Source organism: Nerophis ophidion, linkage group LG04 (assembly GCF_033978795.1).
Source record: "Nerophis ophidion isolate RoL-2023_Sa linkage group LG04, RoL_Noph_v1.0, whole genome shotgun sequence".
Lineage (NCBI taxonomy): Eukaryota > Metazoa > Chordata > Actinopteri > Syngnathiformes > Syngnathidae > Nerophis > Nerophis ophidion.
Genome location: NC_084614.1, coordinates 2,985,709 through 2,997,289, shown reverse-complemented (window position 1 = coordinate 2,997,289; position 11,581 = coordinate 2,985,709). Strand labels below are relative to the sequence as shown.

The window sequence follows — 11,581 nt, the reverse complement described above, 5'->3', positions numbered from 1 at the left end:
TTTTAAGGGGGTGAAATTACAGCTCAAAGAGGCAAGAATAACATTTTTTTAGGAAACGTTTGTTTTGAAGAGGTTTTTGCCAACTTCCTGTTAATTTTTGCTGAAGGATGTAAGTGCATGAAATGTAGGTCTAAGTCAGACCTACATAGAGGTTTTTGTTTCATGTCTCTATGACATTCCTAACGGAAGTTACAAGCAGTTTTGTCTGTGTTTTTTCCTAGGGGCGCTATAGTGCAATTTTGAGTTTTGGGTTTTGTTTTTTTATTTGATTGCTATTTTTGCCAGTCCTGATGTGTGTGTAAAATCTGGTGAGTTTTGAAGCATGTTGAGGGGGTCAAATTACAGCTCAGACAGTCGGCGGTATAATAATAATAAAACTTTAGAAATACAATAGGGTCCTCTGTCCCAAAGGGACATTCTGGTGCCTAAAAATGGTGATGAATTTCTGGTTAAAAAGGTTGAAACAAAAATCACACAATTCTGCAATGGCAATCATAAACTTTTATTTAAATAGCCATAAATATAGTGATATAAATAACATCAACCCATTTTATTAAGATACACTCCGTAATAGAAAGCAAAAAAGCAATGCGTGCAGGAATATCAGTCATTCACGTCAAAAACGGAAAACAACTCGGCATGGAATAAAAAAACAACACAAAATAATTAAAAGGTGAGTTTTGGCATTTGTCTTGATAGTTGCAGAAGGAAGGCAAAAGGCCGTCGCCCCAGGTCCAGAACTTGGTCCTTTTGGGGCGGGTGCAGAGGAGCGAGGGGACGGGTGGGGGAGTGGAGGTGGACAAGGTCTTTGAGGTACATGGTGTCGAACTTTTAAAGTGCACAGGTTGTGGTTGTTGCCTTATTGACCCGTCATATCGTGGTTGCTGCCTTATTGATCGGTCATATCGTGGTTGTTGCCTTATTGATCGGTCATATCGTGGTTGTTGCCTTATTGATCGGTCATATCGTGGTTGTTGCCTTATTGATCGGTCATATCGTGGTTGTTGCCTTATTGATCGGTCATATCGTGGTTGTTGCCTTATTGATCCGTCATATCGTGGTTGTTGCCTTATTGATCGGTCATATCGTGGTTGTTGCCTTATTGATCCGTCATATCGTGGTTGTCGTGCATGTTACCTTGATCACCGCTCATATCGTAGCTGAAACCATGACTACCTATCACCTGGTGGCTGATACCTTGACTAGCGGTCGGCAACTGAATGATAACTTTGCTGCCTTTGATCTTAACGATAGGAGGACTATTATTGCTATCTGGAGGTAACTTGACTATTAGTTTGCTGCCATCGACTTGAACAGCAAAATGTATGTTTTCTTTATTTGGGCAATCGATTTGTGTATCTTGTCCATCGGTGGTATCACCAGAAGCATCGTCATCATTAACTGATGTATCTTGTCCATCGGTGATATCGTCAGAAGCATCGTCATCATTAACTGGTGTATCTTGTTCATCGGTGGTATCACCAGAAGCATCGTCGTCATTAACTGATGTATCTTGTCCATCAGTGATATCGTCAGAAGCATCGTCATCATTAACTGGTGTATCTTGTTCATCGGTGGTATCACCAGAAGCATCGTCATCATTAACTGGTGTATCTTGTCCATCGGTGATATCGTCAGAAACATCATCATCATTAACTGATGTATCTTGTTCATCGGTGGTATCGCCAGAAGCATCATCATCATTAACTGATGTATCTTGTTCATCGGTGATATCGTCAGAAACATCATCATCATTAACTGGTGTATCTTGTTCATCTGTGGTATCGCCAGAAGCATCATCATCATTAACTGATGTATCTTGTCCATCAGTGATATCGTCAGAAGCATCGTCATCATTAACTGGTGTATCTTGTTCATCGGTGGTATCACCAGAAGCATCGTCATCATTAACTGGTGTATCTTGTCCATCGGTGATATCGTCAGAAACATCATCATCATTAACTGATGTATCTTGTTCATCGGTGGTATCGCCAGAAGCATCATCATCATTAACTGATGTATCTTGTTCATCGGTGATATCGTCAGAAACATCATCATCATTAACTGGTGTATCTTGTTCATCTGTGGTATCGCCAGAAGCATCGTCGTCATTAACTGATGTATCTTGTCCATCAGTGATATCGTCAGAAGCATCATCATCATTAACTGATGTATCTTGTCCATCGGTGATATCGTCAGAAACATCATCATCATTAACTGGTGTATCTTGTCCATCGGTGATATCGTCAGAAACATCATCATCATTAACTGGTGTATCTTGTTCATCTGTGGTATCGTCAGAAGCATCGTCATCATTAACTGGTGTATCTTGTTCATCGGTGATATCGTCAGAAACATCATCATCATTAACTGGTGTATCTTGTTCATCTGTGGTATCGCCAGAAGCATCATCATCATTAACTGATGTATCTTGTCCATCGGTGATATCGTCAGAAGCATCGTCATCATTAACTGGTGTATCTTGTTCATCGGTGGTATCGTCAGAAGCATCGTCATCATTAACTGGTGTATCTTGTTCATCGGTGGTATCGCCAGAAGCATCATCATCATTAACTGATGTATCTTGTCCATCGGTGATATCGTCAGAAACATCATCATCATTAACTGGTGTATCTTGTCCATCGGTGGTATCGCCAGAAGCATCATCATCATTAACTGATGTATCTTGTCCATCGGTGGTATCGCCAGAAGCCTCATCATCATTAACTGATGTATCTTGTTCATCTGTGGTATCGTCGGAAGCATCGTCATCATTAACTGGTGTATCTTGTTCATCGGTGGTATCACCAGAAGCATCCTCATCATTAACTGATGTATCTTGTCCATCGGTGATATCGTCAGAAACATCATCATCATTAACTGATGTATCTTGTCCATCGGTGGTATCGTCAGAAACATCATCATCATTAACTGATGTATCTTGTTCATCGGTGATATCGTCAGAAACATCCTCATCATTAACTGGTGTATCTTGTCCATCGGTGGTATCGCCAGAAGCATCATCATCATTAACTGATGTATCTTGTTCATCTGTGGTATCGTCAGAAGCATCATCATCATTAACTGGTGTATCTTGTCCATCGGTGGTATCACCAGAAGCATCGTCATCATTAACTGATGTATCTAGTCCATCGGTGATATCGTCAGAAACATCATCATCATTAACTGGTGTATCTTGTTCATCTGTGGTATCGTCAGAAGCATCGTCATCATTAACTGGTGTATCTTGTTCATCGGTGGTATCGCCAGAAGCATCATCATCATTCACTGATGTATCTTGTTCATCGGTGATATCGTCAGAAGCATCCTCATCGTTAACTGGTGTATCTTGTTCATCTGTGGTATCACCAGAAGCATCGTCATCATTAACTGATGTATCTTGTCCATCGGTGATATCGTCAGAAACATCCTCATCGTTAACTGATGTATCTTGTCCATCGGTGATATCACCAGAAGCATCCTCATCATTAACTGGTGTATCTTGTCCATCGGTGATATCGTCAGTAACATCATCATCATTAACTGGTGTATCTTGTCCATCGGTGGTATCGCCAGAAGCATCATCATCATTAACTGGTGTATCTTGTTCATCTGGGATATCGTCAGAAACATCGTCATCATTAACTGGTGTATCTTGTCCATCGGTGATATCACCAGAAGCATCGTCATCATTAACTGATGTATCTTGTTCATCGGTGATATCGTCAGAAGCATCGTCATCATTAACTGGTGTATCTTGTCCATCGGTGATATCACCAGAAGCATCGTCATCATTAACTGGTGTATCTTGTTCATCTGTGGTATCGTCAGAAGCATCGTCATCATTAACTGGTGTATCTTGTCCATCGGTGGTATCGCCAGAAGCATCGTCATCATTAACTGATGTATCTTGTCCATCGGTGATATCGTCAGAAACATCATCATCATTAACTGGTGTATCTTGTCCATCGGTGATATCGTCAGAAACATCATCATCATTAACTGGTGTATCTTGTTCATCGGTGGTATCGCCAGAAGCATCATCATCATTAACTGATGTATCTTGTCCATCGGTGATATCGTCAGAAACATCATCATCATTAACTGGTGTATCTTGTTCATCGGTGATATCGTCAGAAGCATCGTTATCGTTAACTGGTGTATCTTGTTCATCGGTGGTATCACCAGAAGCATCGTCGTCATTAACTGATGTATCTTGTTCATCGGTGATATCGTCAGAAACATCATCATCATTAACTGGTGTATCTTGTTCATCGGTGATATCGTCAGAAACATCATCATCGTTAACTGGTGTATCTTGTCCATCGGTGGTATCACCAGAAGCATCCTCATCGTTAACTGGTGTATCTTGTTCATCGGTGGTATCACCAGAAGCATCGTCATCATTAACTGATGTATCTTGTCCATCGGTGATATCGTCAGAAACATCATCATCATTAACTGGTGTATCTTGTTCATCTGTGGTATCGTCAGAAGCATCGTCATCATTAACTGGTGTATCTTGTTCATTGGTGATATCACCAGAAGCATCATCATCATTTACTGGTGTATCTTGTTCATCGGTGGTATCGCCAGAAGCATCATCATCATTAACTGATGTATCTTGTTCATCTGTGGTATCGTCAGAAGCATCGTCATCATTAACTGGTGTATCTTGTTCATTGGTGATATCACCAGAAGCATCATCATCATTTACTGGTGTATCTTGTTCATCGGTGGTATCACCAGAAGCATCGTCATCATTAACTGATGTATCTTGTCCATCGGTGATATCGTCAGAAACATCATCATCATTAACTGGTGTATCTTGTTCATCTGTGGTATCGTCAGAAGCATCGTCATCATTAACTGATGTATCTTGTCCATCGGTGATATCGTCAGAAGCATCGTCATCATTAACTGATGTATTTTGTTCATCGGTGGTATCACCAGAAGCATCGTCATCATTAACTGATGTATCTTGTTCATCTGTGGTATCGTCAGAAACATCCTCATCATTAACTGGTGTATCTTGTCCATCTGTGGTATCGTCAGAAACATCCTCATCATTAACTGGTGTATCTTGTCCATCGGTGGTATCGCCAGAAGCATCGTCATCATTAACTGATGTATCTTGTCCATCGGTGATATCGTCAGAAACATCATCATCATTAACTGGTGTATCTTGTCCATCGGTGATATCGTCAGAAACATCATCATCATTAACTGGTGTATCTTGTTCATCGGTGGTATCGCCAGAAGCATCATCATCATTAACTGATGTATCTTGTCCATCGGTGATATCGTCAGAAACATCATCATCATTAACTGGTGTATCTTGTTCATCGGTGATATCGTCAGAAGCATCGTTATCGTTAACTGGTGTATCTTGTTCATCGGTGGTATCACCAGAAGCATCGTCATCATTAACTGATGTATCTTGTCCATCGGTGATATCGTCAGAAACATCATCATCATTAACTGGTGTATCTTGTTCATCGGTGATATCGTCAGAAACATCATCATCGTTAACTGGTGTATCTTGTCCATCGGTGGTATCACCAGAAGCATCCTCATCGTTAACTGGTGTATCTTGTTCATCGGTGGTATCACCAGAAGCATCGTCATCATTAACTGATGTATCTTGTCCATCGGTGATATCGTCAGAAACATCATCATCATTAACTGGTGTATCTTGTTCATCTGTGGTATCGTCAGAAGCATCGTCATCATTAACTGATGTATTTTGTTCATCGGTGGTATCACCAGAAGCATCGTCATCATTAACTGATGTATCTTGTTCATCTGTGGTATCGTCAGAAGCATCGTCATCATTAACTGGTGTATCTTGTTCATTGGTGATATCACCAGAAGCATCATCATCATTTACTGGTGTATCTTGTTCATCGGTGGTATCGCCAGAAGCATCATCATCATTAACTGATGTATCTTGTCCATCGGTGATATCGTCAGAAACATCATCATCATTAACTGATGTATCTTGTTCATCTGTGGTATCGTCAGAAGCATCGTCATCATTAACTGATGTATCTTGTCCATCGGTGATATCGTCAGAAGCATCGTCATCATTAACTGATGTATTTTGTTCATCGGTGATATCGTCAGAAACATCATCATCATTAACTGATGTATCTTGTTCATCGGTAATATCGTCAGAAACATCATCATCGTTAACTGGTGTATCTTGTTCATCGGTGATATCACCAGAAGCATCATCATCATTAACTGGTGTATCTTGTCCATCGGTGATATCGCCAGAAGCATCATCATCATTAACTGATGTATCTTGTTCATCGGTGATATCGTCAGAAACATCATCATCGTTAACTGGTGTATCTTGTTCATCGGTGATATCACCAGAAGCATCATCATCATTAACTGGTGTATCTTGTCCATCGGTGATATCGTCAGAAACAGATACAAATATATCATTATCTGTTGTATCTTGTTCATCGGTGATACCACCAGAAGTATCATCATCATTTACTGGTGTATCTTGTCCATTTGTGATATCACCAGAAGCATCGTCATCATTAACTGATGTATCTTGCCCGTCAGTGATATCGCCTGAAGCATCATCATCATTTACTGGTGTATCTTGTCCATCGTAGATATCAGCAGAAACAGGTAAAAATATATCATTATCTGTTGTATCTGGTTCATTGGTGATACTACCAGAAGTATCATCATCATTTACTGGTGTATCTTGTCCATCAGTGATATCACCAGAAGCATCATCATCATTTACTGGTGTATCTTGCCCGTCAGTGATATCGCCTGAAGCATCATCATCATTTACTGGTGTATCTTGTCCATCGTAGATATCAGCAGAAACAGGTAAAAATATATCATTATCTGTTGTATCTGGTTCATCGGTGATACCACCAGAAGTATCATCATCATTTACTGGTGTATCTTGTCCATTGGTGATATCACCAGAAGCATCGTCATCATTAACTGATGTATCTTGCCCGTCAGTGATATCGCCTGAAGCATCACCATCATTTACTGGTGTATCTTGTCCATCGGAGATATCGTCAGAAACAGATACAACTATATCATTATCTGTTGTATCTGGTTCATCGGTGATACCACCAGAAGTATCATCATCATTTACTGGTGTATCTTGTCCATCGGTGATATCGCCAGAAGCATCATCATCATTTACTGGTGTATCTTGTCCATCAGTGATATCACCAGAAGCATCATCATCATTTACTGGTGTATCTTGCCCGTCAGTGATATCGCCTGAAGCATCACCATCATTTACTGGTGTATCTTGTCCATCGGAGATATCGTCAGAAACAGATACAACTATATCATTATCTGTTGTATCTGGTTCATCGGTGATACCACCAGAAGTATCATCATCATTTACTGGTGTATCTTGTCCATCGGTGATATCGCCAGAAGCATCATCATCATTTACTGGTGTATCTTGTCCATCAGTGATATCACCAGAAGCATCATCATCATTTACTGGTGTATCTTGCCCGTCAGTGATATCGCCTGAAGCATCATCATCATTTACTGGTGTATCTTGTCCATCGTAGATATCAGCAGAAACAGGTAAAAATATATCATTATCTGTTGTATCTGGTTCATCGGTGATACCACCAGAAGTATCATCATCATTTACTGGTGTATCTTGTCCATTGGTGATATCACCAGAAGCATCGTCATCATTAACTGATGTATCTTGCCCGTCAGTGATATCGCCTGAAGCATCACCATCATTTACTGGTGTATCTTGTCCATCGGAGATATCGTCAGAAACAGATACAACTATATCATTATCTGTTGTATCTGGTTCATCGGTGATACCACCAGAAGTATCATCATCATTTACTGGTGTATCTTGTCCATCAGTGATATCACCAGAAGCATCATCATCATTTACTGGTGTATCTTGCCCGTCAGTGATATCGCCTGAAGCATCATCATCATTTACTGGTGTATCTTGTCCATCGTAGATATCAGCAGAAACAGGTACAAATATATCATTATCTGTTGTATCTGGTTCATCGGTGATACCACCAGAAGTATCATCATCATTTACTGGTGTATCTTGTCCATCGGTGATATCGCCAGAAGCATCATCATCATTTACTGGTGTATCTTGTCCATCAGTGATATCACCAGAAGCATCATCATCATTTACTGGTGTATCTTGCCCGTCAGTGATATCGCCTGAAGCATCATCATCATTTACTGGTGTATCTTGTCCATCGTAGATATCAGCAGAAACAGGTACAACTATATCATTATCTGTTGTATCTGGTTCATCGGTGATACCACCAGAAGTATCATCATCATTTACTGGTGTATCTTGTCCATCAGTGATATCACCAGAAGCATCATCATCATTTACTGGTGTATCTTGCCCGTCAGTGATATCGCCTGAAGCATCATCATCATTTACTGGTGTATCTTGTCCATCGTAGATATCAGCAGAAACAGGTAAAAATATATCATTATCTGTTGTATCTGGTTCATCGGTGATACCACCAGAAGTATCATCATCATTTACTGGTGTATCTTGTCCATCAGTGATATCACCAGAAGCATCATCATCATTTACTGGTGTATCTTGCCCGTCAGTGATATCGCCTGAAGCATCATCATCATTTACTGGTGTATCTTGTCCATCGTAGATATCAGCAGAAACAGGTAAAAATATATCATTATCTGTTGTATCTTGTTCATCGGTGATACCACCAGAAGTATCATCATCATTTACTGGTGTATCTTGTCCATTGGTGATATCACCAGAAGCATCGTCATCATTAACTGATGTATCTTGCCCGTCAGTGATATCGCCTGAAGCATCACCATCATTTACTGGTGTATCTTGTCCATCGGAGATATCGTCAGAAACAGATACAACTATATCATTATCTGTTGTATCTGGTTCATCGGTGATACCACCAGAAGTATCATCATCATTTACTGGTGTATCTTGTCCATTGGTGATATCGCCAGAAGCATCATCATCATTTACTGGTGTATCTTGTCCATCAGTGATATCACCAGAAGCATCGTCATCATTTACTGGTGTATCTTGTCCATCGGTGATATCACCAGAAGCATCGTCATCATTTACTGGTGTATCTTGTCCAACCACTTTGTCGTCGTCATGGCTTCCATCGCCATAGTAACCATGGTCTCCATGGTGATGGCTGTAGTAAGTGTGAAGGTAAGAATGTAAATAATCCCTCAGACGTTGAACCAGACTTTCGCTTCCTTCGTGTTCCTTCGCGGTTCTTCCGGAATGTTCCGCGCCGTGGTCAAAGTGTCTCTTTGAAGGCAGACCGCTGCTTCCTGTGTGGAGGGGGCGTGGTCACATGTCAGCGTGTACTTGGTGGACTAGGTGGACTTGTTGAAGACTTGGAGGACTTACCGGCTAACAGAATCAGAAGTATGAAGGTCTTGATCATGGTTTTGTGTCCTGTGATGTCCCACATGAAGTTTTTCCTGTAAAGCAGTGACAATTGAATGGAAATTCCAAAGACGGTGTCAAGACCATGGACATCGCCGGACCAAAGCCACGGATCACTAGTTTGTCCTCTAGGACTTAACTACTGCTACAGAACCATTACAGAGTGGGACTGTACAGTTAGACTGAGGCAGAACCACAATTTCCATGGTCCAAAAAGTCTCTTTAGAAACAATTCAGAAGATAGTGTCAAGACCATGGACATCTCCGTACCATGGATCCCTAGTGTGTTCCTTGGACTCAACTACTGCTACAGAACCATTACAGATTGGGACTGCATAGCTAGACTAAAGCAGAACTAAGATTTCCATGGTCCAAAAAGTCTCTTTAGAAACAATTCAGAAGATGGTGTCAAGACCATGGACATCTCCGTACCATGGATCCCTAGTTTGTCCTCTAGGACTCAGCTACAGCTAGAGAACCATTACAGATTGGGACTGCATAGCTAGACTAAAGCAGAACTAAGATTCCCATGGTCCAAAAAGTCTCTTTAGAAACAATTCAGAAGATGGTGTCAAGACCATGGACATCTCCGTACCATGGATCCCTAGTGTGTCCTATAGGACTCAGCTACAGCTAGAGAACCATTACGGATTGGGACTGTATACCTAGACTAAAGCAGAACTAAGATTTCCATGGTCCAAAAAGTCTCTTTGGAAACAATTCAGAAGATGGTGTCAAGACCATGGACATCTCCGCACCAAAGCCGTGGATCACCAGTTTGTCCTCTATGACTCAGCTACAGCTAGAGAACCATTACAGATTGGGACTGTACAGTTAGACTGAGGCAGAACGAAGTCAAAGATGTCCGTGGTTCAAAACGTCCCAAAACACCTGAAGGTCTTTCTACAAACCTCCAGGAGACCGAGTCCGAGAACACCCCCAAGGACACCCTATATGTTCAAGTGATCATGGTAAGATGAAGAAAGGACTCACCCCGCTCAATGAAGTCTGTTCTTCGGTTCTGGACTGGAGCTGTACTTGACTCTTGATGTGCTGGTCTCCGTACCAGTCTTGATGTGCTGGTCTCTGTGCCAGTCTCACATTTATACGCCGCCTGCCTCCAGAACACCGAGACAAGTCCCGCCCTCATTAGGAGACGTTGGCAACCAACTTAATTACCGTACTTTCTGTCTCTTTGTTCAGGGTGGATGACACCTTCTTCAGGACTTGGCTATTGTTGCTAATTAGGCGAGGCCCTTGAAGTCCGGAACACAAGGAACCTTAAAAAACTCATCCAGTTTTTATGATGAAAATGAATATTCCCCTGAGATTTAGTTTTACTTCCATGTTTGACTGAAGTTTTATTTGACTTTTCTGGGGGACTTCTCATTTTATTTCTGCGGGATGCCAAGTCTGGTTATGTCTCGGAGAGGTTGCCGTGGCAACAGTCCAACACACAACAAGCCTGCCAGAGGTCGGGTCACACCAGGCGGTTCCGGCCGCCTTCAGACCCCCTCGGTGAGGGCGGGGTCACGGAAAGGTGTCTGGACTGAGTCCACACAGAGACCAGACCTCCTGGAAGTGTCCAAGCGGAACCAAAGGTGCTCGTGGAGTCAATAAGGTGGTGGTCTTCTGAGCCGGGTGGGGGTGTCTGTGAGCTGAATGTACATCAGAGTACAGTACAGAGTACAGTACAGGGTACAGTCCAGAGAACAGTCCAGATTACAGTACAGAGTAGAGTACAGAGTACAGTCCAGATTACAGTACAGAGTAGAGTACAGGGTACAGTCCAGAGTACAGTACAGAGTACAGTCCAGAGAACAGTCCAGAGTACAGTCCAGAGTACAGTCCAGATTACAGTACAGAGTAGAGTACAGTCCAGAGTCCAGTCCAGAGTACAGTCCAGGGTACAGTCCAGAGTACAGTCCAGAGTACAGTCCAGAGTACAGTACAGAGTACAGTCCAGAGTACAGTCCAGAGTACAGTGCAGAGTACAGTCCAGAGCACAGTCCAGAGTACAGTACAGGGTACAGTCCAGAGTACAGTACAGGGTACAGTCCAGAGTACAGTCCAGTACCCTTCTAAGCAGTAAAAGCAGGGATGTAACCAGGGTGAGGGTGG

At 41.8% G+C, this 11,581-nt stretch overlaps 1 protein-coding gene across 1 annotated transcript; it reads right to left on the bottom strand.

Moving 5' to 3' along the window:
- Window positions 1–478: 478 nt before the first annotated feature.
- Window positions 479–10,567, bottom strand: LOC133550740 (mesocentin-like). The gene is made up of 3 exons (XM_061896744.1): window positions 10,454–10,567; window positions 9,422–9,495; window positions 479–9,342 (listed from the first exon to the last, which is right to left on the bottom strand). Exons 2-3 carry the CDS (start codon window positions 9,483–9,485, stop codon window positions 1,100–1,102), a joined length of 8,307 nt encoding a protein of 2,768 aa, XP_061752728.1. The 5' UTR covers window positions 9,486–9,495; window positions 10,454–10,567; the 3' UTR covers window positions 479–1,099.
- Window positions 10,568–11,581: the final 1,014 nt, after the last annotated feature.